Source organism: Paroedura picta, chromosome 17 (assembly GCF_049243985.1).
Source record: "Paroedura picta isolate Pp20150507F chromosome 17, Ppicta_v3.0, whole genome shotgun sequence".
Taxonomy (NCBI): domain Eukaryota; kingdom Metazoa; phylum Chordata; class Lepidosauria; order Squamata; family Gekkonidae; genus Paroedura; species Paroedura picta.
This window is the reverse complement of record NC_135385.1, coordinates 20,841,357-20,853,564: the sequence shown is the minus strand read 5'-3', so window position 1 is coordinate 20,853,564 and position 12,208 is coordinate 20,841,357. Positions and strand designations below refer to the sequence as shown.

The 12,208-nt window shown below is 50.2% G+C and overlaps 2 protein-coding genes across 5 annotated transcripts in view; one reads left to right on the top strand and one right to left on the bottom strand.

Moving 5' to 3' along the window:
• SMURF1 (SMAD specific E3 ubiquitin protein ligase 1) overlaps positions 1-4,312 on the top strand; it is a 38,260-nt gene extending 33,948 nt beyond the window's left edge. For all 3 annotated transcript variants that reach the window (XM_077316539.1, XM_077316538.1, XM_077316537.1), the window contains one exon: positions 567-4,312. In XM_077316539.1, coding sequence (XP_077172654.1) covers positions 567-666 — 100 coding nt within the window. In that variant the 3' untranslated portion in view covers positions 667-4,312. The remainder of the gene's footprint in view (positions 1-566) is intronic.
• Positions 4,313-5,397: 1,085 nt separating this feature from the next.
• Positions 5,398-11,009, bottom strand: LOC143827172 (urotensin-2 receptor-like). 2 transcript variants are annotated; one of them, XM_077316542.1, is made up of 3 exons: positions 10,858-11,009; positions 8,120-9,641; positions 5,398-7,990 (listed from the first exon to the last, which is right to left on the bottom strand). In XM_077316542.1, exon 2 carries the CDS (start codon positions 9,231-9,233, stop codon positions 8,124-8,126), a length of 1,110 nt encoding a protein of 369 aa, XP_077172657.1. In that variant the 5' UTR covers positions 9,234-9,641; positions 10,858-11,009; the 3' UTR covers positions 5,398-7,990; positions 8,120-8,123. The 2 variants fall into 2 exon arrangements, with proteins under 2 accessions (XP_077172657.1, XP_077172656.1); XM_077316541.1 differs by lacking the exon at positions 10,858-11,009 and having other exon boundaries at positions 8,120-10,024.
• Positions 11,010-12,208: the final 1,199 nt, after the last annotated feature.

Sequence of the window (12,208 nt, the reverse complement as noted above, 5' to 3'; positions counted from 1 at the left end):
GACCAAGCAGTGATATCAGGGCTCTCTCAGCCTCACCCACCCCACAGGGTGTCTGTTGTGGGGAGAGGAAGGGAAGGTGACTGTAAGCTGCTTTGAGCCTCCTTCGGGTAGGGAAAAGTGGCATATAAGAACCAACTCTTCTTCTTCAGTAATATCGGGGCTCTCTCGGCCTCACCTCCCTCACAGGGTGTCTGTTGTGGGGAGAGGAATGGGAAGGCGACTGTAATCAGTTTTGAGACTCCTTTGGGTAGAGAAAAGCGGCATATAAGAGTCAGTTCTTCTTCATTCAAGGCGTGCACTCGAAAGCTCACGCCTTGAATCAATCTTTTTTGGTCTTAAAGGTGCCACTGGACTGTGACTTTATAGGGCACGAATTGTGTTTACTTGGAAAAATCTGCACGAAAACCCTATCCGTTTGGCCATTTGATCAGGGCTTGTTTTCTTACACTGTGTTTGAGACCTCTTAAACGCACGATGAGAGTTGATTTTTTTGTTTTACTGCTGTGCGCTGAACTGTGTGACGGGTCCAACAGCACGCTAACTCTGAGCCCTTCTGCTTCCCGTAGCTTTAACCGAATCGACATTCCGCCTTACGAGTCGTACGAGAAGCTTTACGAGAAGCTCCTGACCGCCGTGGAAGAGACCTGTGGGTTTGCCGTGGAGTGAACGGGGCCACCAAAGGAAACAGATTCTAGCTCATGGACCACCAAACCAAAAGCTTGTTCGGAGAAGCTTGCTGTGACCTTCCGTTGTCCAAAGCCTTGGGACGCTAAAAGTACTTGGGGAGACGAGGCCATCTCCCCTCCTGCGGTGAAGATGGGGGCTTTTGTCGGTGGTTCCCAACCACACTGTTCCTCCTTTTTTTTGTTACAGCAGTTCCCTTTTCTGTTTTCCTCCCCCCCCCCCCCCGCTCCCACATTTCCCACGAAACAAGACGGCCAGGGATCAGGATTTTGGTTTTGGTTACCCCCAAGATGTTCTGCTAGACTTGTAACACATATTGTGATAAGGTCAACGACCTGGATTAATGACCTGCAGTCTTTTTTAAAAAAAAAAAATAGGAGTAATCAAACTTGTGGTTGAGAGTCTTGAGATTGGTTTGCTGAGGACTTTCGACTGGTTTATGTGTACCTGGATGTTTTGTCTTAACGCAGCCCTGAGGGCCCCCCCTCCCCCCTTGTAGAGTCCAGAAACTGCAGAAAAGGACGAGAGTGGTGCCGGAAGGCCCCAAATTCACATTTCAGAGTACTCATTGTAGAACGGTTAGCTGAATGCAGCTCCATAGGCACGTGTAACTTAGGGCTGGAGAATACAGAGAGAGTAGGCCTGGGGTGCCGTGGTCCGGCAGCCCGGGAGGTTTTCTTCTGACATGGCTTTCTCAAGGTGTTTTATTTGACGCTCACATTGACAGAACTCTCTTAAGAGGAAACCGCTAGAAGCAAACGGAACCAGGTTCCGGGTAGCCCAGGCAATGGCACAGCTGAGTGGAGGACCGTATCCAGAAATTAACATCTACCACCTGCTGGAAATGTTCGTGGTGTTTAGTCTACGGATGTTGCGGAATCTGGAGTCCTGCTTTTAGCCTCTTGCTTTTCTTCTCATGTCCATCTTTCCGAAGCGAAAACGGTTCAAGACCGGTATTAAGTCACTCGCTCCAAGTGACGTCCGAGAGGAGGAAAACCAAAGCAACCCACTTAGTTGAGTCACACTTACAGTTTGCACAACAGCACAGTATTTTTCACCATTTCTTTGCGGAAAGGCCCAGTTACCACCCGGCGTGTCTCAGACAGACTTGATTTCGTAAAACATTTTTTTTTTTGAATCAAAGAAAAGAAACACAAAAGATCCATGTTAACGGTGTTCCGGACAAGTGGTGTGTTGGGTTTCAACCGTGGGTCAGGTTGGTTCTCCGAGCCACAAAAATATTTCTACGGTCCGTTTTTTTTTTTGTTTTTTAATCGATAATAGCTTTAAACTGCGCTAGGTCAAACTTAAAGCTAGATCCGTGTCGGAATCCTGAAATCTTTCCTGTTTGTTCAGTTGATCGTAACCTTTTGTGATTCGATGTTTTGGGAATCTGAGGATTTGCATTTGTGAGAGAGGAACTTGTATTGTTTTGTGAACTTTGCACCTCGTGGCTGAAGTGTCTGGGTTTCATTGATGGTTTCAGGCATAACTGGGGGAGTCCTTCGGGACCCTGTCGCACTTAAGGGACCAGTTAAAACTGCATTATTGGGAGGGCGGGGAGAGTGTTGTACGGTTTGATGTTCAAAACGGTTAAGCTTAATTTACAGTCAAGGTCGTCAAGGTTGTCGTGATTCCAGCTTTCCAAACGCCTCTAGGGGGGGAGATGCTGTCCCTTGGGCACAGTTAAGCCCAGTCAGTGGAGTGAATTGGAACCTGCAAGATACCGTAGAAAGCTGCCAGAAGGCTGCCCAGACTTTTCTCAGCAGGGAGAGAGGACGAGAGAGAGATTCTTCAGGCCAGCTTTATGTGGAGGTGAGAGGCAAGTGAGCCAGCCCAGGTAAAATGAGCAAACTGAATCCTGGCCATTGGCACCTTTACGGGCCAGTTCTTCCACCACTGCTGCAATAAAGTGGCAGCCCCGGTGTGGCTGGGATCGCACATCGTGCCAGTAACTTCAAAAGGGGAGCACACTGCTGTGTAGAAGCCACATGCCCGGAGGCAGCACAAGGGCATGTGTGGCTCACACTGTAGCATAGATGGCTTCTCCTTGATAAGAAAGGGAGGGGGGATCGTAGGAGGAGTGGCTCATTTTGCTTCCTTTATTGACCTCTCCCAAAATTACTTCCTGTTCCTTGTTTAGTTTTGGGGTTTGTTGTGCCCTCAAGCTTTTGCGCTGCCGCCGTTTAAAGTGCCCCAGAAACCGAAGGGACCCCTTTCCCGTCTTCCTGGGCACTTGAGGTTTTGAGTCGGGCTGAGCGGGGTTGGTGGAAAGAATGATGCCAGGCAAAACTCAGCGCTGTCTTTTTGTCCTCCCAGGGTGCTGGCGGCAGTGCCATAGGGAGCCCCCTGTTCCCTCTCGAACTCGGGATCCCACATCGACTTAACGCTTGAAGACAGCCCCCAAGAGATGTAGAAAGGTCAGATTCTCTTTCTGTGGAGGGGGAGGGGGAGAGGTGTCTAAGCTTGAACCTGCCCTCTACTGATGTGTGTGCCATCCAGACAAAATATGCAGCAGGAACAGAAAGGGGAGAGAGGGGGCAACTTATACCTGACAGCTGACGCCCCCTGGGACAGGCGCACAGGGAGCAAGCGAGGTCAGCAGACGGGTTGATGGGAGAGGAAGGGACCCGAGGCGCAACTGGTTTAACGCGGCCTGCGTTGTCCTGGCCGTTGGCGTCACACTTCCTTTTTCTTTTCCTTTAGGCGTCTCCCCTCTTGCTCCCTTCCTTCCAAGTCCACTTCAGCTGAGACACTTGGAGGAGCCCCCCCCCCACTGGCCACTGGCACTTCCTGTCCCCCCCACCCCATGGGCTTCCAGTGCCTGCAGCAAGGGCAGAGCTAGGATGGGTCCAGTTCAGTGGTAGCAGTCTTCGTTTACTTCCCCTGAAACACATCATCATCTTGGCATCTGTGCTCTCAGGGATGTAGGAAATGACCACTTTGTGTGTATGTGTGTGTGTGCGTGTGCATTTATTGACTTGAGGGGCATGAGTGTATAAAACCAAACAACATGGTTATGGAACCAGCTTTTGCTCCCAAGGAGATGGCTTGCTCTGCGCAGGGAGTGTATCCACCTTGCTAACGGCGTGTGGCTGTTAAAAATCTCAGCTCATGATAATGCCCCACTCTCTCTCAGACCAGCACCCACCCCTCTGCCAGAACCCAAATTGACACTGTAGAGCACAGAAAGGTTTTGTTTTTGTGGGGGGGGTTGGGGGGAGGAGGGGGAGACGCAGTATGTATTTGTGTCCTTTAACTTTTTTTTTTTTTTGCTCTGTTGATTTCCTTTTTGTTCTCCAACCACTTTATAATGTATTTTTTAACTTATTGTTTTTGTAATGTCTCGTCGTTTTGGTTTCTTTTTTTTTTAAGTATTGCTGCTACTCTTGTTATTCTTCTGACTGTTTTGAATTGCGGATTTTATTTTGTGGAAAAGTTGTACACTAACCCCCTCCCCTCCATTTTATGTCTTAAAATCAAAGTATTTAAAGAAATGCGACTTCTATTTAACGTGGTAATGGAGCCGGCTGGAATAAACAGTGATTGTATAGTAGGCTGGGCCCAGGAGGTCATGTTCATTTTTTTTTCTTTTTTTGTTACATATGCAATAAACTCACAACTTTAAGTTCAGGCATATATTTTTTAAACATGCTAGCAGTACTAGCGCTGCATCCATGCTGGGGTTGAAACGCTCTGGAATGACTACTGACAGCTACCTCGCTTTCACTTCATGGCGGCAGACGCCGGATGAAGATACTCAGCCAAGCAACCTGGGCTGCGGTAATTTTCGTACTTTATTGTACCTTGCCAAAACACGTATGAAGTCGCCTTATACTGAACCAGACCCCTGGTCTATCATGTCTACGTGGGCCAGCAGCTGCTCTCCAGAATTTCAGGCAGGGATCTTCACATCACCTACTGGATCCTTTAATGGTGTTGTAGTGGTTAAAAACAGCAGCCACTGATCTGGAGAACCGGGTTGAATTCCCCACACCACCTCCACATGCAGCCAGCTGGGCGACCTTGGGCCAGTCATCGTTCTCTCGGAGGTCTCTCAGCCCCACTTACCTCCCAGGGTGTCTGTTGTGGGGAAAGGAAGGCAGTTGCCAAGCTGCTTTGAGCCTCCTTCAGGTAGTAAAAAGCAGGGTCTAAAAATCAGCTCTTTATCAACTGGAGATGCTGCAGATTGAACTTGAGGTCTTCCGGATGTCAAGCAGATACTCTGGCACTGAGCTGCGGCCCCTCCCCAAAACGAGATCTCAGACTTCCCACATGCTCTTTATTATCTGAGACAGTCCAGGAATACTTAATGCTTTTAAGAGAAGTTCTAGTTTCCAGCTAGCAGTTCTCAGCAGTGGAACCGGGCTGCCCAAGGAGGTGGTGGGCTTTCCCCCTCACTGGCAGTCTTCAAGCGACAGCTGGAGGCTTTAGGCTGATCCTGCATTGAGCATGGGGGGACTAGAGGGTCTGTATGGCCCCTTCCAACTCTAGGATTCTATATACGGCTGTTACGGATGCAACATGCAGGAGTCTAATGGAAGAGTCCCTGACAGAGGTCTTTGGAGATGGGACTCTCAACCTGAAATTGGTGGAAGGATCCATCAGTGGGCACAGGAAATCCTCCGGAGGTGAAATGCTACATTCTGCCCAATGAAATGTTTACACTAATGTGCATGGAGTTTTATTGGAGCAGCCAGTATGTAGGCCAGAGTAGAGTGTCACATTGACCAGCCTAAAGCATTTGACTAGGTGGCAAGTATGAGACTTGGAAAGTGTTATCTTTATTAGGACAGGAAGAATACTTACAGGTAGCTGGGATCCAAACCCAACATTACCCTCATTTGTGAAATAACGCAATTAACACGATCACAATTTTTAAAAAAACAACTTTTGGTCAACACCGCCCCCCTCCCCCAAGTAGATGCATGCATCCATTGCAAAACTTATGTGCGTTTTAGAGGTTTCTGACCCACACCTGTTGTATTTCCCCAAGAGTACCCTCGAGAGCCAGCTTGGTGTAGTGGGTAGGAGTGCGGACTTCTAATCTGGTGAGCCGGGTTCGATTCTGCATTCCCCCACGTGCAGCCAGCTGGGTGACCTTGGGCTCGCCACGGTGCTGTTCTGACTGAGCAGAAATATCAGGGCTCTTTCACCCACCTCACAGAGTGTCTGTTGTGGGGAGAGGAAGGGAAGGCGACTGTAAGCCGCTTTGAGCCTCCTTCAGGGAGAGAAAAGCGGCATAGAAGAACCAACTCTTCTTCTTCTTCTAGTTGGAGATACCAGGGATTGAACCTGGGAAAAAAGACACATTAAAAGACTTCTTTGAAGAAGTCTGGTCCTCTGTAACCTGCATAAACTTCCTGAGACTTCACAGGTTTGTCCATGAGCTTTCAAAACCGGCTGTGCCACCATCAGCACTAGAAACTGTTTAAAAGAAACCCTTCGTCCCTGGATAAACTGTGTGCTTGGTGTAGGATGGATTCCGGGCTTGAGCGGGAGACCTCGCAGGCTTGGCGTAGCTGCCCCCCGCGAGGTACGAAGGAGAGCGGAGACGCTGCTGCGACTGGAGCTGGCATCACAGAAAACGAACCCATTTGTCCGAGGCTACCTTGCAAGGTACGTCTCTCACTGTTTGCACCTGTCCTTAAATCCCCTCGGCCCAAGAGGAAGGGAGTAGTCAAGGCTCAGGTAGATGGTTAGAAAAAATCCCGAGATCTATCAGGAAACCAGGCAGAAAAGGCTTCAGATTCGATTCCCTTAACTATTCCTGACAGAGGGCTTAATTCCGACTGGGGTTTACAGCTTGCTAGCAGGGGGGGGGGGTGCGGAGGAGGCAGAGACGTTGAGTCACAGATCCCCAGGCTAGAGATGCAGTTTAGTGCTGGCAACATAGGAGATCGGCTGGCAGAACTCCTGTTCCAAGCCCCTGTTGATTCCGAACTGCAAGGAGTCTCAACCCGCTGATTTTGTTGGCATCGATGCCGTTTCCAGTTTGCGCTGCCAATGCTTAAAATACCTCTCCTGATTCGTGCTGCGTTCCCGAGTGATTTTGAATCCGAAATCAGTAGCAAATAGATCCCTCAATGCGAATAAGTGTTCATTGGACAAGTGTTTCCTTCCTTCTAGCCATTAAAATATCCTGGCGTTCTCTCTCTGCTGCTTTGCATTTTAGAATGCTTTTTGTTTTTATCACATCAGTGCTAGGATCTGACCCTTGCTCAAAATTGTGTCCGGACTGCAAAGAAAAGGCCTGGAGTTTTTTTCACGTTTAGCTTTGGATTTTTGCAACCAGCGACCGATTTGTTGCGTGGATTGGAAGCCTGGGTCCCCAACCTGTTAAACAATCTCTGCCTGAAATGTCAAATTTAACTATGAAGAGTTGCGTAGAGCCACACCCCCTGACATTTTGTGGGCTTCCCGTGGCATTTTGTGATTGTGCCCAACCTTCTGGGTCAGAATTAGCCCACAGGCTCAGAAAATAGGGACCCGTAGATTGGGATGCCCATGTTTAATCTCAAGCTCCTGTTGTTGGGAGCAGGCCCTACATAGGAATGATAACGTGTGAGAGATTCCACTCCAACATTGTTGGAGATGCAGAGAAACCACTGTTTTTAGCATCCCGCTTCTGAACTTCTTGGGACCATCCCTGCTTGTGGGCTTACTTCTGTGCCCCTCTCCCTCCCCAAAAAACACACTGCCTAGCCTATGCGCATGTCAAGAATATGATTCTCACAGAGACCTCACATGGCTTCAACGCCCTCTTGGTGACTGGCAAACGTGCAATTTTGCGGCCGTGCGGAAAATCTCTCTTGCACGGAAATGTGAAATTACTCAGTAATAGAAACGCTGCTGAGACAAAGGCAATTCTTACGGCCTTCCCTGCTAGGACCGGAAGAACTATGATTATGGTCTATGGCAAATGGCAGAGCCTTTTAATGCTTTGGCAGAAATGGCTGCATTCCCCCTCCCTCCACCCCTTTGAGTCCCAAGGAACAAAAGGCCTAAAATGTCCTGCGTATTCTCCGCCAGCAGGGATGCCTCCTCCTTCCATGGCTAAAACAAAAACGCCATTGTACCCGCTGAAAAGCGGCATCCGTTGGCGTGCAGAGGCACGTGCCGCCAGGCCGCCAACCCACGTTGGACCAAACCGTTCATTCTTGGCCTTGCCGATTACACCAAACTGCCTTCTACTGATTGAGACTCTCAAGCGTTATCAGATTGGCAGTGGTTCTCCAGGGTCTCATGATCTACCATCTGGTCCTCTTAACTGGGATCCCTGCCAAGCAAGCTAGTCCGAGAAGTCCTGCAACAGGCGGAGGAAGTTGAATTAGTGGTGTGGCTGTCAAGCTTGGAAGACCAGTCAACCCACAGTGAACTCTAAACATGGCACTTGATCCACTTTCCATCCCTCACCATGCCCTCTCCTACTCACCTGCTCACAAAGAGGCGACCTCTTCGCTGTCAATGCCTTTGATCTGAGCAACGGCCACCGCCTCTGTGTATTGGTGGCTTCCGGATAACACCGACCTCTTTGAGGAGCTCCTCCTCGGCTTCATCTTGGAGAGGCTGGTACTGTGCTTGTGCAGGCTCCTCATGTACTCCTTGTAGTTCTTGGACAGCAGTGTGTAGAGGAAAGGGTTTATGCAGCTGTTGCTGTAAGCCAGGCAGGTCACCAGGAAGTTGACTGCCGTGTTTCCTGCGATGTTTTCGGTCTGGTGGTGATAGACGCCGAGCAGCTGCCAGAGCCAGAAGGGGATGAAGCAAGTCCAGTAGGCGAGGATGATGCTAAAAATCATGTACAAGACCTTCTGCCGGGGGCATCTCTTCACTTCCTTGGGGCTGAAGATGGCCACCTGAGATCTCCAGTAAGTCCTGGCCAGTTGGACATACAAGTAGCAAATGACGACCCCCGGGGCCAAGATGCAAGTGTTGAAAAGGACGGTGAGGTAGACTTTGTAGGCCTCCATCCGCCACGTGGGGTAGCACATGCGCTTGACCACTCCGTCGTGGACGCTGGTCCGCAAGTCAATGAGGACCATGGTCGGCAGGGCCAAGAGGAAGGACACCAGCCACACGGAGCAGGTGATCACCCTGCGGTAATCCCTCGGCCTCCTGATGGTGTCCAGAGGCTTGACCACCGCAAGGTATCTCTCCGTGCTCATGACCAGGAGGATGAAGATGCTGGCGTGCATGGTGAGGAGGTCCAGGCTGAACAGGACCCTGCATCCCACGTCCCCAAAGTACCAGTCCTTCAAGACGTAGGTGCTGACAATGAACGGGATGGTGGAGAGATATAGGAGGTCCGCCAGGGCCAGGTTGATGATGTAGACTGACATGGAACCGGTCAGTCTCATGGAGAGGTTGACGACCACCAGCGTGTAGATGTTTCCTGCCATCCCAAGGAGGCACATGGCGGCCAGGATGCACCCCAGCAGGGAAGTAACCACAGTGCTCCCGGTAGTTGCGATTTCCCCGGAAGTGTCATTGGGGTAACCACCAGTAGTGTTGGGATGACAGGGCAGAGTGGCGCACTGCCCCGGTTCCATTACAGCGGCCCCTGGCGCTGGGCCCACATGCTGAACCTCACAAGGCCCAAAGGAAGCCTCAAAACATGGATGCTCTTGTCCTCAAAGCAAAACTGAACTGGTCACAAAGGGATACCTTCCGACTGCTCAAATGCTTAACGTCCACTGATGATTCTAATCCCCTTCCAACAGAACGCGCAAGTAATTTTTTGCCAAGTGGAAAATAAAATCACTGATTGGAAGGGGGCGTCGCTGAAGAGAAGTCGTCGTCGCTGGCAAACCAGGATAAAAGTCCAGTCGTAGGTCTTGCAAACCAGGATAAAAGTCCAGTCGTAGGTCATACACAAATTCTGCTCGTGTGGAGAGAGACAACGTGGTGTCTTGGTTGGGAATACGCGTCTTGTGGCCGGAAGGTGCTATGCTTTCACCCTTCAGGGGAAAAAAAGGGAATCACAAGGCAAAATAATGTAGTAATCCTCTCTGTATTATTAGTAAACATCCAAATGAAGAGTCAATCATAAAGAGTCAACCAAAGAGTTCAACCTTCAGAGGCAAAAAAAAAAAAAAATCCAAGAAGAGAGGAGACTCTGTCTTTATAAGCTCAAATTGCTTTCTGCCGTGCCCCTGCTGTGCTTTAAGCACACTGCTTCATTGCTTTTTATGGGCTTCTGGGCAAGCCTCCCCAGACCTACCTCCCGGTCTCGAAGTTCCTCTTCGGGCCCGACAGCGTGGTCGCCATCAAGATGCTGATCTTGGCTGGGAGAGAATCGCACATTCACAGTCACCGGGCGATGGGAGCCGGCTGCTTGACTCGCAGATGCCAGAATGCCGATGACAACCGCGACGGTTTTAACTCCTGAGCCGCTGCGGACTTCGCCATCGCCTTGGGCAGCCGGTGCGGCTGCTGGAACAATGAGTCGGAGCGGTCCGTCACCACGGGGGGCCTCTGGGTGGCTGGGAAATCCTTTCACGAGAAGGAGGAGCGATCTGCAGCTCTGACGGTCCTATGAAGGTGGGATTTCACTGTGCACCGCTCCAGGTTGCCCGACACGGCTTGTCTGCTTCGTTCCCCCGCAAAGCCAGAGGAAAACGGGCTTGAGTCCTCTTCTTTCAAGTGGTTTGTATGTTCCTTCCCAGCCCACACCGATTTGACCACCGGCCGTGTTCCAGAATGACGCGTTTGCTGTTCCGAGAGCATGATGACATTTTCTTTTCCTTTATTCATCTGGTCCCCCCCTCCAAAAAAAACCCTTATTCAATTTAATTATTCATCGTACGGCATGTGCGTATGTAGCCAGGCAATCTGAGGATGGTCTGGCAGCCAAGCAAGGATCTTTCGGAGGTGGTTTGCCGTTGCCTGCCCCACATCACAAGCCCTAGCGTTCCTTGGAGGACCCAGCCCCCAAATCCCTGGAGGTCTCCCCTCCAAATTCCAGCCTGCTTCGTTCCCAAGACTGCCCTGGTCAGGGCTTCCCCCTGTTCTGTAGCTTTCCTTGCATTCGCCTTACCTACTTTTTCCTTTCAATCACCCCCTTAGATTCTCAACCGTTGGTTTCTTATAGCCCAACAATATCGAAGCGTCTGGGTCCCACCAGGATAGCAAAAGAAGCCGGCTTTCTACAAGAGGGGCACTTGAGCATTTTACCTTCATAAACCGTCCACGTCTTTCCCTGGTCACAGCCGGCCACCCGAATTCACCTCTCTGCACTGTGGCAGCCGCTCTTCAAATCCTCTGACTGGCTGGAGATCACATTTGTCACGGGGGGCAAACGGGGAAGAGAGACGCAGCTGGAACACGAGGTGGCCAAAGGTGCCGTTTCGAAGGAGGGCAGCGCCCCCCCTGCCTGTCACTTATTTCAAAACACCCTTGGATTATTCCACAGGAATTTTTATCTCTGAGTCAAGCCGCCTGTTTACTGAAGGGGGGCGGATACAAAAAGCAAGCTCTCAAGAAGCAGATGTCGATCTGATTTGAGACGTTTCCTCTAAAGCAAGAAGAGAGGCAGGATAAGAAGCCTTTGGCCCCTAATATGCAGGCAGGTGCAAAACCCCATCCTTTCTGCCCTTTTGTCATCACAGGGGCTTTCTTTAAATAGCAGGGTCAGAGTTCCATAAGCAATTCCGCTTTATTTACAGGATTTTGACAGGTCTGGCATCTGAACCGCGAGTAGGTAGTTTCATAAGTCCTGGGAGCATGGTTATCTGACGGGCCCACCCAGCAACAGATGGGAGTGATTGGGAGACTGGAACCCAGGTCCCCTCAGATTTTGCATTCTGCATTAACATCTACATCCCTGTTGTCATTCCTGCCAGATCACAACATCCCACCGCATCTAGTATGTTGCCCTCAGCTACCACCCTCTCAGCTGTCTGTTGCCAGGCAGACCGGTTGCAAAGTAGCCTTGGCAAACCGGCTGTGAATCAGCCATGAGCCTTCCTTTGATACCGGAACAGCGTTATCCAGCAAATAAGGCTATTTTCACAGTGTGACTCACGGCACGAAGGGGAGGGGGATGAAAAGAGAGGCAGAAGCTTCCCCCGAAGCAAGCATTTGTTTTTCTCTCAACGCAGGTCGCACAATGTGAATTAGCTCTCTGCTGCGGCTTTCGAACTGTGGCTTGCGAAAGCAGGCAGATACGACAACTTTAACGAGAAGTATTTGTAAGGAAGGGTTGCCAGCAAACCATCGAGGACTGTATTCCCTCTGACCCCAGAACTAAAGTGTGAAGCTAGAGGCCCACAAATGACAGACTCCCGCCCGTCATAATTTCAAGGGAAGTGGGGGATGCACAGAGATAGGTTTTTATTTGGGACCAGGAAAACGAACAATGGGATTAGGGGAATACGGCTGCTCCTGAGGATTGCTCATGAGAACCTGCATATATGGAGGAATCCTAAGAAGGAGCAACACATCATACTGAAATGCATAATGACAGTGGAGAAAAAAAAGGAAATCTATCTAAGCAATAACGGCACCACAGTGGGAAGTGCCAACG